We start from the raw sequence: 18,294 nt of genomic DNA, 5'->3' as shown, positions 1-18,294 counted from the left end.
ATTAATTTTGGAAACTGAAAGCCTGAAGAGGTGCTGACAGAATAGAGGGCAAGCTGAAGAGCTTAATATTGGCAGCTTAGAGACAGCAGCCCTTGTCCTCTGGGTACAAGTGGAAAAAGACTATGGCCACTGAGAAAACATACAGTACTTCTAAATTATGTCATCTGGTTTGTTTTGGTATTTCTTTTCTCTGTCTCAGCCCTAGCTGACCAGACCACAAGGCAGACCTGACAGCATTGCTCCATGGCTCTCCATGCAATTCACTGTAGAGCGGTGGGACTCTTCCCACTGCAGTTTAGCAAGGTGACAGAATCCAGTCCTGGGAGATTTTCTGCCTCTCTCCCTTGCATTATATTAGCTGGAATTAGCTGTTAGTACATTCCTATCCAACTTTGGCAGTGTTCCCTCTCCTCCACAACAGATCAAACCGAAACCCCAGACCCAGCACGCTTCAGCTGTCTGGGAAGTCCTTGTGCAGAAGGTGGATGTGCCTTACGTGTTGCAGCATCTTCTCGCCATGGCTTACTATCCTAGGGAGATCTTTAATTCATGATGCCCTAAAAACAACTGTAGGAAGTTGGTTGTGCTGTTCAGTGAAGGAGAAGCAGAGGCATGGTGAGATTGTGCTGCATATTCACCCCCCTCAGACAGGCATGGAGCATTAACACCACTTTTACATTTTTCATATATATTATTTTATAAGATATTTCCTTAACTGTGTCAACCACAGCAGCAGGAGGAACATCTCATCCTTGAGCAGAGGTCCAAAATGAGTTACATCAGGTTTTATAACAGAGAATTTATGTGGTCCCAAATCCCAAGAGCGACCAATTCACCCCCAAACTGGTTTTGCTTTCCTCTGTGCTTCAATGCTACCTCAAAGGATAGCTTTATTGCCTCCTGTGTTCTCAGTGGAGCAGTCTGTCTGTTTAATCAGGGCTGGCGCAGCACGATTTGCTCCAGGTTTGTGCCCAAAGCATTGCCTTTGTCTGTTTCTGTGGCTGCAGCCTGATCACCAGAAGCTCTGCTGCAATGAGAATGGCAGCAGTGACAGAAGGTGTTCGTGTTCCCACTTCACCACGTGGCACTGATCTGCTCCGCAGACCACAAAGAGCAGATACGTGCTATCTGCAAGGAAAGGAAAAGCAATTATTTGTTTTACTAAGAGAGTATTGTTTGTGAACAACCAAATGGGAGCTGAGTCTGCAAGGTGCCAACGAACACGTGTGTTGCCAGGGCAAAGCTGTGAAAGCAGCCTCTGTCCTGATTTGAGACAGCCAGCTCCAAAACTGGGGAGAAAATGGAGATCTCTGTGTGCACCTTTTGAAGTAACAGAGAAAATGATGTACTGGGCAGAAGCAGCTGTGGTGCAAAAGGCTGAAAGAATCACAGAATGGCTTGGGTTGAAGGAAACCTCAAAGCCAACCCAGCTGCAAGCACCTACTATGGGCAGAGTTGCCACCCATCAGATCAGGCTGCCTTTATCAAATGCAAGTGAGAAAAGACCTGCCATTCAAGCAAGGGAATCCACAGGTGTGTGAAACAGCACTGAAGGTGGCTTCTTGTACAGTAATGGAAAGGGGAGAGGGGGAAAAGACAATAGGGGTGGAAAAGAGAACACACAGAGGAACTTTCCGACTGATGTCCTTATACAGTAGGGAGCTGCTCCCACAGCCCTTCTGTCAAAACTTAGTCTGTGTGTATATGAATTGTAAGTGGGCTTTTGTGCCTGTAGGTCATTGTTATGATTTGGAGTTTCTGGAATCACAGTAATGGGTTGTGAAGGGCAAAGGCTGAGATACCGAATGCAGCCAGTGAAGGAGTGGGGCTGTGTGCTGGTGATTCCCTCTCTTCCTGACTGAAATCAAGACATAAGCAAATGAAGCAAAGATTGAAAACAAGAATGCCAAGCATCCAGCCAGCTGTTTTTCTTCTGTCATAATGTTGGGATATCTTCTGGTATCCATATGACTATGCTTTAAAGAAGGGAAGAGCAGGAAAACATGAGAGGAACACCTACAACTGTACTTTATGATCACTTTGTTACGTACCATAAACTCTGATTAGTAAGCAAGTAACACACAGGCATTACTTCTTTATTGCCTTGTGTGCAAATTTGTTTACAGCATCCTGAATTGATAGTATTATACACTATACTTGCTCTTTACTGGTGTGAAGTACTACCTACAAAATCCCAACAGAAGCTACGGAAGATTTTCCATGATTTTCCATGGTTTCTGTGCCCTAAGTGGTTCTTCATCTCTTGTACTCTTTTCTAGTGCTCAGAAGGATCACCCAGCACAGCATGCACAGAACAGGCTGCCTGATCGCCACAACACATTTTGTCTGTTTCTGTTGCCACATGGGTGTGCGGTAGGTTCTCTGTGCATGTTTTAGACTGGTTTAACATTTGAACAACACATCCTTTAAAACATTTCCCATATAGCGTTTTCCATGTCAGTTATGCACTGATTGTTTTACTGCATCCAAAGGTCAAAACCACGTGGAAAAAAAAAAAGAAGAAGAAGAAAAAAAAAAGAATTTTCTAGACATTTTGTTCCATGTTCATGCCTGCCTTCTACAAGTGTCATTTTCTACATGGTCTCTAACCAAATAATCCTGCCTGGAACTTTGGTGACTTTGCTTCAGTCTTACTGCCTAAAGGGCTGTTTTTTCATCAGATTTTTGTGCTGTAGATTCATTGGGTTTCTCTGAAGGTGAGAAGTGCAAGGTCTTGCACCTGGGTCTTGGCAACCTCCACTATCATTGCAAGCTGGAGGATGTAACGATAGTGCATAAAGGGCTGTCAAAAAGGGCTTGGGGGTACTGATGCATACTAAGCTGGACATGAGCCAGCAGTGTGCCCTTGCAGCCCAGAAAGCCAACACTATCCTGGGCTGCCTCAAAAGAAGCATGGCCAACAGGGTGAGGGAGGTGATCCTGCCCCTCTGCTCTGTGCTGATGAGACTGCATCCAGATGTGCGGTTCTCAGTACAAGAGAGACACAGACCTATTGGAGTGCACTCAGAGGAGGGCCACAAAAATGATGCAAGGGATGGAACACCTGTCCTACAAGAACAGACTGAGAGCATTGGGGCTGTTCAGGCTGGAGAAGAGAAGGCTCCGGGGAGACTTGAGAGCAGCCTTTCAGTATCTAAAGGGAGACAATAAGAAGGAAGGGGATAGGATTTTTAGCAGAGTCTGCTGTGGTAGGACAATGAGAAATGGTTTCAAACTAGAAGAAGGGAGACTTAGATTGGACATAAGGAAGAACTTTTTTACAGTGAGGGTGGTGAGATACTGGAACAGGTTGCCCAGAAGTGGTGAAAGTCCTGTCCTTGAGACACTCAAGGTCAGGCTGGATGGGGCTCTGAGCAGCCTGACTGAGCTGCAGGTGTCCCTGTTCATTGCAGGGGAGTTGGACAAGATGACCTTTAAGGATCCCTTCCAACTCAAATGAGTCTGTAGGAAAAATACTAAATCCATAGAACCCAACGGGGCAGCATCACAGCATAGTTTCATCAGTTCTTTACAGTGGCCTCCATTAATTTCCCACAGTAGGCAAAACTTTGCTGAACGTTGCAAAGGGGAGCAAGTTGAACACCACGTTATGCAACATATAGTGTTGCTGGTGAGGTTACCTGGTGAGGTACCAGTAGGTACAAGAGATGGACAAAGTTCCATGCCTGCAGAGTGCCTTACAACTTTATTTCCGTGAGCCCAGCGTGCAGCTGGAAGAAGCAGAGCGCTCTTTGAGCTTTTCCCCATGCCGCGCAGCGGGATCTCGGCGTGTTCTCTTCCGCCCCGGCTCCCTCATTTCGCCAGCAGCCGCGAACCCCCCGCACCAATCTGCATATTCACATGATCGCAAATGACCCGCGGCTTCGGCGGCAGCGTCTCAAGCGCCCTCCGCCCTCCCGCAGCAGCAGGTAGGGGCCCGCCGCTCGGCAGCCGCCCGCTCGGGAGCCGCGCCCCCTCCCCCCCGCGCCCCGCGCCCACCCGGGGAGCGCCGCTGCTCCGCGCCCGCGCTGCCGCGGCTCCGCGCTGCCGGACAGGCATGAGCGACCGGGCGGCCGCGCCGCGCCGCGGGTGAGTGCGCTCCGCGGAGGGAGGGAGGGAAGGAGAGGAAGAGTGAGGGGTGGCCCAGCTCGGGGGAGAAGGTGACCCCCGGGGAGCGGGGGGCTCGGCGTGCGGTGGCTCGCAGGGCTAGCCCGGCAGCAAGAAGGCGATGCATTTCTGTCGCCCGAGGGTGCGCTGAGTGGGGACGGAGGGCTGCAGAGCGTCTGAGTTCCGCGCCCGAAAAGTTTGATTCTCCGCTTGCAGTCTTGGGAGTGGAGAGAGGTGCGTGTGCGGAGCTCCGGTCCCGCAGAAAGCGGTGGCGCTGGGCTTCCCTGTCCCCCCTCCCCCCCACCTGCCGCGGGTACCCTTGTCAGCCGCTCGCTCACATCGTAACGGAAAATGAGACGGTGTGCCAAAGGGTGCCCAGCGCCCGTCTGAGATGCCGGCGCGTAGAGCTGCCGCGCGCATACGGCTGCCGTGCCGTGCTGTGCCTCTGCCCTCTGAAGTGGCATCAGCCGGGAGGAGAGAATGTTAAAAGTACCTTTGGGATTTGTTAGGAAGCCTTTGTTATTATTTATATTGTTGCGGCTTCAGAGCCGTAACGGTCTCTGCAGCCCTGGACAGTGCGTGAGCCCAGAATAAGGCTGCCCGATACCCCAGACTCTTTAGACCGTGACGGCGACTTGAGCTGTGGCACCCACCCCGTGTTCCATCACACACCATCTGCTGTGTGATTCTAGACCAGAGAGCTCCAAGTGTGGCCACGTGAAATGAATGTGTGACCGTAACCTGAAAGCGCCGCTCTGTTTTTCTGTTATATTTTGTATTTGTGGAAGGCAACCGGGAGCGGCAACTACTCCAAAAATTGCTTTGTAACTTTGGTGGCAAATCTTAGATGCTGGGAAGTCTCTTATCAGCTTCAGACCTGGCAGTCATCTCTCTTTCCCATCTCAAGCCTTGAAGTTAACTGTGTGCAGATGGGACAGTGGGCGTTGGAGACAATATTGATTTCTAAGTTGCTGAGAGCTTTGGATTTAAGTGAGAACCTGAACTCCAAGAAAAAAAAAAAAAAAAAAAAAAAAAGAGAGAAGTGATATTAAGCTTTTATTAACTTTTTTTTATGTGAGTGGTTGGCAGGGAGCTAAACTTTCTTTCATTTTTGCTGTGGGGAATAAAGTTGTGCAACTTGAAAGAAAACTTCTGCTGTGACAGCTGGGTGTTTCATTGGGTGTTAATATCATAGAAAAGCAGGCTGCTTCAGAGAAAAAAAAAACAGCATTAAAGTAGGTGTTTAGGTCATTAACCATCAAAGTATGACTGGCAGTAGAGTTCTACCATTTGGGATGTTTTTTGTTGTTTTTTTTTTTTCCCATGCAGTATGCTATTTAGGATAAGTATAGACTTCATTTATGTTGATGAACAAACTTCTGTGCTTGAGTTACATACAAAAATGCATGTAGTATTTTTGCATTTTGAGGGCTGTAAATGACATTGGCTGAATGGATGGCATGTGATCTCAGTGCAGCAGTGTGAGGTCTGCTCTCCATGATGGGTGCCTGGCTGGGCACATCTGCAGTTCTCTGTGTACAGAAAGTGGTGATCAGGCACACTGGGACAAAGTCATGAATCCCCATATCCCTCCCTCCCGTGTTCCAAATACATCTGGTGCCCTCCTTGTGTCCTCAGCAGTAGTAAAATTTGCAGAAGTCATAGAATCATAGAATCATTTAAGTTGGAAAAGACTGCTAAGATCATCTAGTCCAAACATCAAGTCTGGAATATAACATCTGGGGTTGTGTTTTGTACCTCGCCAAAGTAGGTGTTAGCTGGAGCTTGGGAAAACCAATGTTGCATCCCCCAATGAAGATAGGTGTGAAGGAGTAGATGAGTGCTGCTTCCAGTGATGCTCATCCAGTGAGCACCTAGATTTATTTTCACGGGTTCAGAATATGACTCATCCCTACACAATCTGTTCACCTGGGACATGTTCTGGGACACTGAGCACTTCTCAGTACAGATATTGCTCCTGTGACCTGCTCAAGGCTCTGAACTGAATTGTTGGTGAGGATCTAGCACGGAGGGTAAGGATAGCTGTGGCTTCATTACCAAGGGAGGTGGTGAATTTGGAGCCATTTTGAACAAACAGTTGGATCTTGATAGCTGGTCATTAATTGACTGTTAATATAAGATCTTAGAAAAACTATTTCAGTTTGTCTTAACACAAATTCAGATTTGGGGATTGACTTTTTTCACTTTTGACATACTGGTTTCTATTCTCCTTGAGTGGAACAAGTCCTACTCAAAGTTCTGAGTCTGCCAGATCACTTCACAAGTGTTTTACAACAACCATTTGCAGGAGGTAATGTAATTCTTCTTCTCATCTGAGAGTCCAAAGAACTGAGATAGAGTGCAAATGGCCTATCCAAAATGCACAGTGAATTAGCGTAAGAAATGAGACAGAGAAACAAATTATTTGCTCCAGTCACAGAGTTAAATCGCTATTCTCTAACTCTCCACAACTGTTAAGAAATTCATGGCTCATTCCTCTTGCTGTAACTTGAAATGACTAGACATGCATTTTATGCTTCTTTCTGATGTAAGTGGTATAAAATATGCATTGTGGCTCGGTTACCTTAGATAACTGAACATAAATTCATCCATCTTCCACTTGAAATTCTGTTCCCAAAGCACAGTATTTTCTTTTGTTTTCTGTTGTGTTTTTTTGTTTTGTTTTGTTGGTTGGTTTGTTTGTTTTTGGAGGGGCTTGAGGTTTTATTTGCTTTTGTTTTTAAAGAAGAATCTTGTTAGCATTCCTTAGAAACTAATTAAAATGCTTCCCTTTTGGCTCATTCTCCTAATTTATTAATACCACAAATAACTTTTCTTTGGTGACCCACTTTCATAGGTATCTGAGCATCTAGCAAGACTGTAACTCATCAGGAAGAGTGTGCAGACTAATAAATAGCATCTCCAGACAGTGGAAAATCCAAGACACTTCTTTCTTTGCCGCACACACTTGTACACACCAAATGTGCAGAAAATGTTGTTCTGTTCTACTACTTGTTCTGCACACTTAGTCTAACAGAAAAGACTTTATTGACTCCGTGGTTGATGTAAAAGTCAGAATTTAGGACTGCATCCATTCTTCTGGCTGGATTCAATCTTAACCCTATGTCCAGAAAGGAGAAACTGCACTTTGTATAAATACAAATTGAAAAGTTTGTGTGAGTGTTCAGAAAAATAAACTTTCTCTTATCGATCCCGAGGCAACCTTCCATCACTACTCTATTGTAAAAATGAATAGATTTTGACTACAGTATGGGCTTAGGCATGTTTGACTATGACTTGGGCTTGTTTAGCTTGGAGAAGAGAAGGCTTTGGGGAGACCTCTTTACAGTTTTCAGTACTTGAAGGGAGCTTACAAGCAGAAGGGGAACCAACTTTTTTTTTCTGATAGTGATAGGAAACAGAGTAACTCCTTTAAACTAAATGACAGACAATTAAGGTTAGATATCAGGAAAAAATTGTTACTTAGAGAGTGGTGAGGCGCTGGCACAGCAGCTCAAAGAAGCTGTGGTGCCCCATCCCTGGAGGCACTCAAGGCCAGGTTGGATGGGGCCCTGGGCAGCTGAGCTGGGGTGGCAGCCCTGCCCATGGCACAGGGTGGGACTGGGTGGGTTTCAAGGTCTCTTTCAACCCAAGACATTCTGTGATTCTGTAATATTGCTTTTTACTGAACTATTGCACCTGCCTTGTGAAAATTTTGCATTTGATTAGAGAAAGAGGATACCCACCAATTTAATGGGCATGATGGTTAACAGGCCATTGAAAGTGGTAGGGCTAGGAGTGGTAGTGTCTAACTAGGAGGGCTCCTAGTTAGACAGAGGTCAGCCAGGGTAGAATACATTTATTTTCATACTTAAGAAAAAATAAAGGATCTGTTTTGCATGAACCAAATCTACAGGGACAGATTTATCACCAGGGGATGACTGATTAGTCCACATCCCACAGTCTGTTGAACTCCAGCAATGTTTTAAGGACAGTCAGCTCTGGCAGTGCATCTGTTCAGTGTTGTCCCCTTCAAAAGGTACTCTGCCTTGAGCCTCCCCTCCAAGCTTTCCAAATAACAACCATCTTACAGGAGAGAGAATTAGGCTTATTTGGTGATTTCTGATGAAGATTTGTTTTCCTTTTCAGTAAGTGTGGACAACTGTGCAAGTGTGAGAGCATCATGGTAGCATTCAAAGGAGTCTGGACTCAGCCCTTCTGGAAAGCCGTTTCAGCAGAATTTTTGGCCATGTTGATTTTTGTCCTCCTCAGCCTCGGCTCTACAATCAATTGGGGTGGATCAGAGAAGCCACTGCCCGTAGACATGGTCCTTATCTCTCTCTGCTTTGGACTCAGCATTGCAACCATGGTGCAGTGCTTTGGACACATCAGCGGTGGCCACATCAACCCTGCTGTGACCGTGGCCATGGTCTGCACAAGAAAGATCAGCCTCGCCAAGTCGGTCTTCTACATTCTCGCCCAGTGCCTGGGAGCCATCGTGGGAGCTGGCATCCTCTACCTCATCACACCACCGAGTGTGGTGGGAGGCCTGGGAGTCACTGCGGTAATCACTTCTGCTCCAGCGCGTGCAGTAGAGTAACTCAGAGCCTAAGAACATAGAATCAGCGTCACACAGAATAAAGAGAGCTCGAGTAGAGATTTTAGGAGCTTGCTGGTTTATTTACAACATCCAGAAAGGGTTTAAAGCTCTCCCCGGGATGGCTTTATGCAACACTATATCTAAGCTATTCTTTTTATAGAAGTACGCTTTTCTAGAACTTCCCTAAATCTGATGACAGCAGGTAATGTTAATTTACGTGCAGAATTTAAATAATATATGCATGAAATGCCATTTTCTTGTGGACTGGGGAGGGGAAATTAATTCTCTGCCGTTATGATGGGGATTGAAAAAACATCAATTTAAAATGACATACTTTTGAAATAGATTGTGGCTTAGATTTCAGCTTTGTTCTAAACTAATAAGAAATGCCATCAGTTAGCCCTGTTGCAGGACTTATTAAAAATGCACTTGAGCTGCACACTGCTTAAATTTTAATTGAAATTTAAATTAATTAAGTCAGGGCTAATTAATGAATTTATAATTGAATAGTAAATTACAGCACTCCCAAGAAAAAAAAAAAAACAGTGAAGGGGAAGTGCAGCCTTTGCAAATCCCCATGTAAAAATAAAGGATACTTCTGCAGTCTAACTTTGAAGTTCCCATTGGGTGTTACTGGCAAGCCGTCTGTTGTCAGTCCAACAGTAATTTTCCATGGCTCTCAAATTAAAAAAAAAGAAAGGAAGGGGAGGAGAGGGTTGGGAATGTGTGCCTCTAAAAGTTCATTGTTGTCTTTCACTGCGTACCACTTCGAAATACCACTCACTGAAATGTAATTAATGTAGGTGCAGTCTTTCTGATTTACAAAATCACCTTTGCTTCATCTCCTGTGTTCCCTTCCTCCAGGTACATGGGGATCTTTCCGCTGGCCATGGACTCCTGGTGGAGCTGATAATTACATTCCAGCTGGTTTTTACTATTTTTGCCAGCTGTGATTCAAAACGAAGTGATGTCACTGGTTCAGTAGCTTTAGCAATTGGATTTTCTGTTGCGATTGGACATTTATTTGCTGTAAGTTAATGCCTTCTTTTTGAAAAATAGAGCTTTTATCCCTTTATGCTTACTTCAGAAGCAAATGGAAACTTCTGTAGGCTTTATAGCTGCTATAGCTATATAGCTGCTGTATTATAGAATCATAAAAGCCTGGAATCACCAACGTTGAAAAAGACCTCCAAGATCATCAAATCCAACTGGCCAACCACCACCAGTATTTCTCACTAAACCATGTCCCTTAGTACAACGTCTAAATGCTTCTTGTATACGTCATAAATAATGACTCCACCATCTCCCTGGGCAGCCCATTCCAATGCATCACCACTCTTTTGGAGAAGAAATGTTTCCTAATATCCAACTTGAACCTTCCCTGAGGCACCTTGAGGCCATTCTCTCTTGTCCTGTCACTGTTACCTAGGAGGAGAGCTCAATCCCAACAGCACTACAATTTCCTTTCAGGCTGTTGTAAAAAGCGACAAGGTCTCCCCTGAGCCTCCTCTTCTCCAGACTGAACAATCCCAGTTCTCTCAGCTGTTCCCCATAAGATTTGTGCTCCAGACTCCTCACAGCTTTGTTTCCTTTCTCCAAACACATTCCAGAACCTCAATGTCTTTCTTGTAGTGAGGGGTCCAAAACATGTTATTCATATTTTGTATGGATCCATGTCAAAAACAGTTTGAAAACTGCAGGAGGATCTTCTTGGGTAGGGTGCTGGATCTGAGATTTTCTGCCTGTTCATGTGATAGCCTTGTTAATTTTGTAATAAGACTCTGGAGAGTAATAATACCCATTGTTAGGATTAGACACAATGCAATACCAGATTTTCCCATAGTAAAAGGACTGAAAGACACTGAATGATACCCTTGAGGTTCTAATAACATGCAACATTTTGTCCCTATTTTAGATCAATTACACTGGTGCCAGTATGAACCCTGCTCGCTCATTTGGACCTGCTGTCATAATGGGAAAATGGGAAAACCAATGGGTAACTCTTTTCATGCTTCCTTCCTTCTAGCAGCAAACATGCATCACATTTTTTCATAAAGCACTCAATTTTTTACATATCCCATTAAGACCATCACCGGGAAGACAGGTGTTGACCTGCTACACACTGTAGTACAATCGTGGTTCACATCTAGGACTGCAGTGTGGTAGGCAGCATGCTAGGATAGCATCTAGCTTCTTGGGGGCCATTTTTTGGAGGGAGTTACTGGGGTAGAAGAAAATCATACCAAAAGAGCAAAACAAACAAACAAGCAACGACAACAGAACAGTCCAGTGAGATGGGAAGAATTGAACTGCAAGACAGAAAAAGTCCTCCAAGGCAGATTGCGAACCCTCAGGTCGTGCTGGTGAGAAGCTATGGAAGTAATTCTGTTGGCTTCACATTTCACCTGGTTCTATGGCAAACTGGGGCAGACACAGTATGAGAGCAGGGACTCCCTGTGATCTGGTTCCAGAGGGAGAACCTGCCATAGCAAATGCCCACAGCAAGAGATGAAGGGGTTGCAACCTGGTCTTTATGAACTGGACCAGATGTTATCTGCTTTGATTAGAAAGCAGATTGGCTTAACTAGGAGTGTTTGTGCAGGAAACAATTTAATAAACAGACTGTGAGTGTTGCAGTTTCTGTAGTGTCCCACTACTAAACTTATGAACATTTTATAGGGAGAGATGGATCACAGCTCAGCCTCACCTAATTAAACATAGGGCAAGCACTTCAAGGGATGCTTTTAGTACTAACTGTGGGAGCTGAGTATTGCAGAACATATAAGGATTTTCTTGATTTTTAAAATATGGAGCCCACATTGCTCCCACTGAAGCTAATAACAGAAATAGCATTGTTTTCAGGCCCTGAGGCTCCAATTCTGCAAACACGATGCCATGTGTAATTTTGTTCCCAAGAGTTATCCTATTGAGGCAGATTTACCCAGTTATCAGTGAGTGGCTTGTTCCTGTGAAAAATCTGCTGTAGTTTTTCACAAGATTAATTATCCATACTCTGAGGGAGCCTGTAATTTGCAACTAAAGCTGTAAACAACAAACAAATTTACTATGTAGAAAGTTTTAGGAGAAGCTTAGCTTTCTCTCCTGGTCATTTGGGAATCGGGCCTTTTTCTCCTCTTTCAAAGCAGTGACATTAGCATGAGAGGCCTTTGCACCTACTAATATTACAGAACTGCTGCATGTGATACTAAAATAGATAGGTACCCTCCAAAGTTGTGTGTGTCAGTCGTATTTGTTTATCAGATCAGATAATAAGATAGCTGCCTGCCTGTTGAAGTCTTCTAGATCAAAAGTCAAATTTGGATTCTTTGGAAATGTGGGTCTGAAATATTGAAGTAGAACTGTTTGTATGTATGCACTAGGATAGGCATTGCTTCTTTACAATTTTGTAATTGTTCTGGAATAAAAATGCAGAAAGATCAGTTTTCTACATTGGTATTTATTTTATGTAGCACCTTGCAAACAGCACAAATATGTTATCTACATATTTGGCAAATAAACAATGAAAATTTAGAGAAGGCTTCTTGGAAAGAAGTTTGAAGTTGACAAACCCATTTTGCTTTGAGGATTTTGCTTCTCAACCACCTTACTCTTGGTAGTCTAGAAAAAGACTGTGCCAGAGCAACTGTGTTGTACATAACTACAGAGTAGTATTTCACAAGTCATACCCAACCCCACAAAGATCTGTGGCCTTTTTTTCTCAAGAAATGTTATATCTATGGTTGATCCAACTAAAGATGGTGAAGAACCTGAACTTTTAGTTTTGTTGGGTATAGTTCATAAGTTGCAGAACCCAACAGGCTATTCAACCTGTCCACTCCAGGAGGTGGCTAACCAGATATGTAGATTGAAATCTTTCTCAGACATCAAGGAAACAGCATCGCTACCTCACTGATTCATCACCATAGTTCCCTCTTCTCCTCTGCTTCATATGGTACATGCTCTAGTGATTCCCTCAGTGCTGGTGTGAGAGGAATTTTTAGGGAAGATCTGCGTCCATGAGGTGTGAGGTGGTTTAGATGATTACCTTCAAGGTGAATAGAGAATATTTCTGAAGTGGGCAAAATGCATGTGAGAGATGGGAGACTGAGAGGAAGCATAGAGGTGAGAAAAATGCATGGAACTAATGCCATTAACTGCCTAAGGGACTGCCTTTTGACCAATTTCATGCCTCAATTTAGAGAATTCACTTCACTGCTGAGCTCCACATCATTCTGTGAAAGCTTGGGTAGTTAGAGTTCTCTGCCTTGTAAACTGATATGATGTCAGATTTTATCCCAGTTCATGAAATCTAATGAACTGTGTGACCAAGCATTTCTGGAAAACGGAGTTGGTTTAAATGATTGGGCCAGGACATTTTTCATTTTCAGAAAGTTTTCTGAATGAAGTCTGCAGTGACATACTTTTCTCTGAGATTCTGGCTTCTTTATTTGCTCTGGGACCTAGTGCCAATGTTTTTTTCCACCTCTCTTTGTAGGTTTATTGGGTAGGACCAATAATAGGAGCAGTCCTTGCTGGTGCTCTTTATGAGTATGTCTATTGCCCAGATGTGGAGCTCAAGCGCCGTTTTAAAGACGTCTTCAGTAAAACTGCGCAGCCATCCAAAGGGAAATACATAGAAGTGGATGACACCAGGAGCCATGTAGAGACCGACGACCTGATCTTGAAGCCTGGCGTTGTCCATGTGATTGATATTGACAGGAGTGAGGACAAGAAGGGAAGAGATCCATCAAGTGAGGTGCTGTCTTCTGTATGACTAGCAAGGAGCACTGAAAGCAGAGAGCAGCCTGCCAGCGAGTCCACAGATATCTTTCCACCTATTAAAGAAACAGATCTCCTCTAAACTGAGCATCTACCATTTCTTAAAAGGTGTGGTGAAGGCAGCTGTGTGGTAGTAGCGTCAACAAACCATACATCTGCTCAGCTGGAATATTAGGACTTCATTATAATTAGGATTCCCCATGAATTATTCCAAATTAGGAGTTGTTCCTACTATTTTCCTTTCTTTCTGGAACAACCCCAAAGTCAAAAAGAGATGAAAGCATTCTTCTTTAATAAATCAGTCAATAATGAGACGAAGATAGAGATGTTTAACATTCAGATTGACAGATAAGACGTATCAGGAAATGCCTATAGACATGAAGACCTACTTATCAGATTGTTCTTCTGACACTTAATTGACTGTTGTCAGCTTTGATTAGAACATCTTATCCATTAAGCATTCTCTGTGAGGTTCAGGGACAGCACCAACAGTATTTAAGAGTTTTATCCAAAGTCAAGCAAAGAAGTATTGTTTCCACTCACGTATGTCATTACTACCTTGCAAACTACCTCTGAAATAAATGATATTTTAATAGGCTCCAGAAAAAATTCGATCAACCCATCAAATTTCACTCATATGATTTTCTGTATAAATGTATTACCTACATCTCTTCCCAGGAGTAAATATGCTGAAATTGAATGTTGAAGTCTACCATAATAAGGCTACAAAGTGTTTAACTGTACTTCATGCTCACTTCTGACATTGTCTATCTGGTGAAACATTCTCCTGGGGTTTGACTATTGACCATTTCTTGTTAGCAGACTCTCAAGGTCATGCAAAGAATATAAAGGCTTTCCTGTTACATAATAACTCAAATAAGACCCATCAGAAGAAAAGAAGGCATATCTGTTTTCAGTGCACTTGTTTAAATACAGATTTCTGTGCAAATTTATGTAAACTAAAAGTTTAAATTACTTACCTACTTTCTTACAAGATGGTCAGAGATTTGGGGTTTTTAATTTATTAGTAATGTAGAGAGTTTTTAAATTTTAACTGTATTGAAACACTGATTGAGAAGTATTTTTTATAACAGAGGATAAAAACATGACTGCTTCTGCCTTTTTGTTGTAACTAATGCCTAACTAGCTGAACAGAATCCTCTCTTGTTCCACAGCTCACCTAGTCTTAATTACATCTCCAGTAAAGTCTGCTTTATTTGTTGTTAGGAAAAGATGCAAACACTTGAAGGGTTTTTGAGGGAAGGGGACATGAAATCAGTAATCAGGCTTTCCCCCATAGAAGTATTTTGATAGACATAATCATCTCACTGGAGCAGCTTCTATAAAGCTGTTACTTACTGCTTTTGCTTCTGATCAGTGGCTTTGAGTTTTACAACATGCAGCTGCCAAACAGTCAGGAGCATTATGTTATTACTGTAATTGTGTAGTTTTTATTTTGAAATTGAAAAGCTATTCCTGCCTACTTAAGAATAAGAGGGAAAAAAAGCATTAGTCCTGGCTGTGGGCTGTAATAGACTTGTCTCCTCTTTATCATGCTCTACATGCAATCTTTATTGCAGGGAATTAGATGCTTCTAGTGAGATAATAAACCACTGCTAAACTCAAATCTGTGCACTGTGATCCAAGGACAATTCTGCTATTCCAACTCACAGCACTGTATAGCTCCAGCATGTCCTGCTGTACTCATTCTCCTACTTTCACACTTTTCTTGCCTTAAAAACCTTGTTAGAGAGTGGCACAAGCTCCCTGCATCGAGCGCTAGAGTTGTGATTCCTCCAACATTTGCATTTGGGCCCTGCTCCTGCCTCTGCTGTGCGGGCACAGCACATGGCATACATGGGCTTCCTGGGATGACCCAGTGACAGCCCTGCTCCTGGCCAGACGTACTCCTGTCATGTACCTGTGGAGTATGGTAAAACAGCTGATGGTTGTCCCTAGCTGTACTCCTCAGGACATCATCGTGGTTCAAGGGCAGGAACATGGCTAGGGACCTGCTGGTATTTGACCTGCTGTATCAAATCAGAGATAAGAGCCAAGCAAGAGCCAAGGATCACAGATAAGAGTTAAGCCACAGCAGGAACTGAGTCTCCAGGGATGGGCAACATAGATGTGGCATTTGGAATCCTGTATGCCTTTTCTCAAATGGGTAAGTGTCATCCTAAATAAATTCAATCACAAAGAGTAAAAATAGTGGGGGGTTTTGTTGGTTTGTTTGTTTTTGTTTCTGTGGTGTTTTTTGGTTTTTTTTTCTCTAGATATTTGTTCTGGCTTTTTTTTTTTTTCTTCAAACACTGTGTTTGTTAAAGGGACATTTTAATTAAACCTTCATGGCTTAAGCAGGTAAAATGAAGAGCGTTATATTCATAGCACTAGTGGATTGTTAAAATTTTTACATTTTTATATTTAAAAGCACTCCTTAGGAACTCATAATATGCAGATTTTACATGGTGCTGTATTATTTGAATAAGAAGCTGTGATTTGCTTTATGCTTAAGGTCCTTTACACAAATTGCATGATATTTGTTTTCTTCATATAGTCTGATTCTGCTGCAGAGGTGAGCGTAATATGAGCATGGTACTGGCCAACTCAATTAGGAAATTTTTTTTCCTTGAAACACAGTTTACTAATGAATTGTGACAAACACTCAGAACCAGACCTAGAAGAACTCCTTACTCAACAAGAGTATTGGAGATAAGATGCTGAGGCTCCTGAAAAGATCAAGAGAAAGAAGAGAAGTTAAAATAGAGAGACCATTAGCCAATAAAGGATGCTGTCATGCATTGGCCAATTTAGGAAAGTGAGAACTGTTAGGTTTGCTCCTGCTTCCATGGAATCAAACTCATGGAGAAGTTTGTCATTAGCTGCAAAGAAAATGATGCTGAGCTTTTTGGGGAGCTGATGGCTCCTCTCATGCACTTCACTGTAGTTTTTCCAAAATAAGCACTTTTAAGCAAAATAGTAAATTATGGAAGGAGATACATTCAACTTGAGGTTTGTGACTCATCCTAAAGTAAATCCTTAGGTGTAACTACCACCAAAGCCCATTGTACCCCACAAAAGGAGATCAGCATTCGTGGTGTTCAAGGTATATTCAAATAACATCACACCTCAGCACCCCTTAGGACTCAGCTTTCTCAGCTTTAAACTTCAAGGGTATATGCTTCTCTACGTTGCTTTGCAGTGGCATCATTATAAAAACAATAATTTAATGTTTTGTTAAACAATAGACTGGCATCATCTTCATATGGCTTGAAAATACTTAGCATATGTATTGGTTAATGTTGGTGGATATATATCACAGTAAGCTTGACAGGTGTTTCACCATTATTCTGGAAAAAATTGTGGATGAGTCTCATACCCCTCCATGATGGCACAGGTGTTTCCAACACTGCATTTGCACATTAACAAGCATATTCAGAATATTTAATCCCCAGACTTCAGAAGAGAAGGGATGAAAAGCTGAAGGTGGTTACACTGAGGCACACAAATACCTTTCAGGTTGCCTAAATCCTGAGGAGTTTATCAGCCAAATCCTAACTATTCTCATGGGAAAAAAAGAAAAAGAAAGAAAAAAGATTCCTGCAGCATTTGAGAGTCATAACCCTTCTCATGTTGAAGTACATGGGAGTTTTTTTATTCAGTGGAAGCAGGAGCAAGACTCATCTCATATGCAGCATTTAGGCTTGTCACATGTATTTGCACATGAGTTTTTCAAAATGTGTTTTATTTTTAATTATTCATTATTGGGCATGGTAGATGCCTAAAAAGATAAATAGCCTTCAGATAAGGCTTTCACCTTTCTAATGCTAGTTTACAGCAGTTGCATCTGAAATCTGCAACATTTTAAAGTCTGTGTAACACATGCTGGATGTTATACACCACCCACTATTTATAATCCAAATAAAATAGTGAGAATTTACATTGTGAATCTTTCTGTCCAAGGTGAGAGATGTGAATGCCACACATTCTGACTCTCAAATCAACTTGTGTGTATTTGAGTTTCTCAAGGACTTACGAATAGACATGATGCAAGTACAGACTGAATTATTTGTTACGTGGTTACTTATACGATTTAAATCATCCTGATGCAGTCTTTGTAATTTAGGACAAACGAGGTAGAGCAAATTATGTTTGATGATTTTTCCACAATATTGCTTAATGTGGAAATGTTTAATCACCGTCATATCAGAACTAATGTTATAGGACTTAAACTTTCCGTGTGTTACATTTGGAATAATCTACTGAAGAATATACTATGAAATAATACATGATTTTCTGGTTCCCATTTGTATTCTACTGTATCTCACACTTGAATTGCAAATAAATTGTCTGTTCCAAAAAAAGAAAAGGCATCATTTGTTCACTGAAAACATTCAACAGTCCCAAAGCTCACGACCAAAATATATAGAAAATAAACAATCCAGAAAATAGCAGATCTGAGGAGTTTGGAAGTGTGCGCTTACTTAGACGTACTGCAGAAGTTGTATATCAGGAAAGAGATGTGATTGCAAAAGATGTAATATCTTCATGGAAAAAAACAAAACCAAGTAGAGCAAAAGTTATGCCACTGCACTCAACCCTGATTTTTCTGGATGGGTTTAAAACGCATTTAGAATAGTGGGAAGCTAAAATTTTATATAAGTGATAGAATGGATGCAGGCATTTCAGAGTCCTTTTGCTGATGCTGAGCTGTGAGACCCAGCTCCCATGGAAAATTTCAGCAACAAAATTGGCTCTAGTAGCAAAAATATTTTTTGATGCCTGGCTCCTTACTTGGAATGCAAAGC

General features: G+C 42.5%; 1 protein-coding gene across 2 annotated transcripts; it reads left to right on the top strand.

Annotated features, from left to right (window-relative positions):
• The first annotated feature begins 3,774 nt into the window (after positions 1-3,774).
• On the top strand, positions 3,775-17,855 carry AQP4 (aquaporin 4). 2 transcript variants are annotated; one of them, XM_085220928.1, is made up of 5 exons: positions 3,775-3,929; positions 8,257-8,671; positions 9,572-9,736; positions 10,623-10,703; positions 13,203-17,855. In XM_085220928.1, exons 1-5 carry the CDS (start codon positions 3,862-3,864, stop codon positions 13,479-13,481), a joined length of 1,008 nt encoding a protein of 335 aa, XP_085077054.1. In that variant the 5' UTR covers positions 3,775-3,861; the 3' UTR covers positions 13,482-17,855. The 2 variants fall into 2 exon arrangements, with proteins under 2 accessions (XP_085077054.1, XP_085077055.1); XM_085220929.1 differs by lacking the exon at positions 3,775-3,929 and adding an exon at positions 3,977-4,089.
• The last annotated feature ends 439 nt before the right edge of the window (positions 17,856-18,294 follow it).

The sequence above is a fragment of the Meleagris gallopavo genome, chromosome 3, assembly GCF_905368555.1.
Source record: "Meleagris gallopavo chromosome 3, MGAL_WU_HG_1.1, whole genome shotgun sequence".
NCBI lineage: Eukaryota > Metazoa > Chordata > Aves > Galliformes > Phasianidae > Meleagris > Meleagris gallopavo.
Note: the sequence above shows the minus strand (reverse complement) of the source record. Positions and strands in the feature narration are given on the sequence as shown.

Coding starts and splice junctions, on each gene's coding strand:
- AQP4 (XM_085220928.1), top strand. CDS start 3,862: ATGATCGCAAATGACCCGCGGCTTCGGCGGCAGCGTCTCAAGCGCCCT. Junction 8,672..9,571: donor GAGGCCTGGGAGTCACTGCG/GTAATCACTTCT, acceptor CCCTTCCTCCAG/GTACATGGGGATCTTTCCGC. Junction 10,704..13,202: donor GAAAATGGGAAAACCAATGG/GTAACTCTTTTC, acceptor CTCTCTTTGTAG/GTTTATTGGGTAGGACCAAT.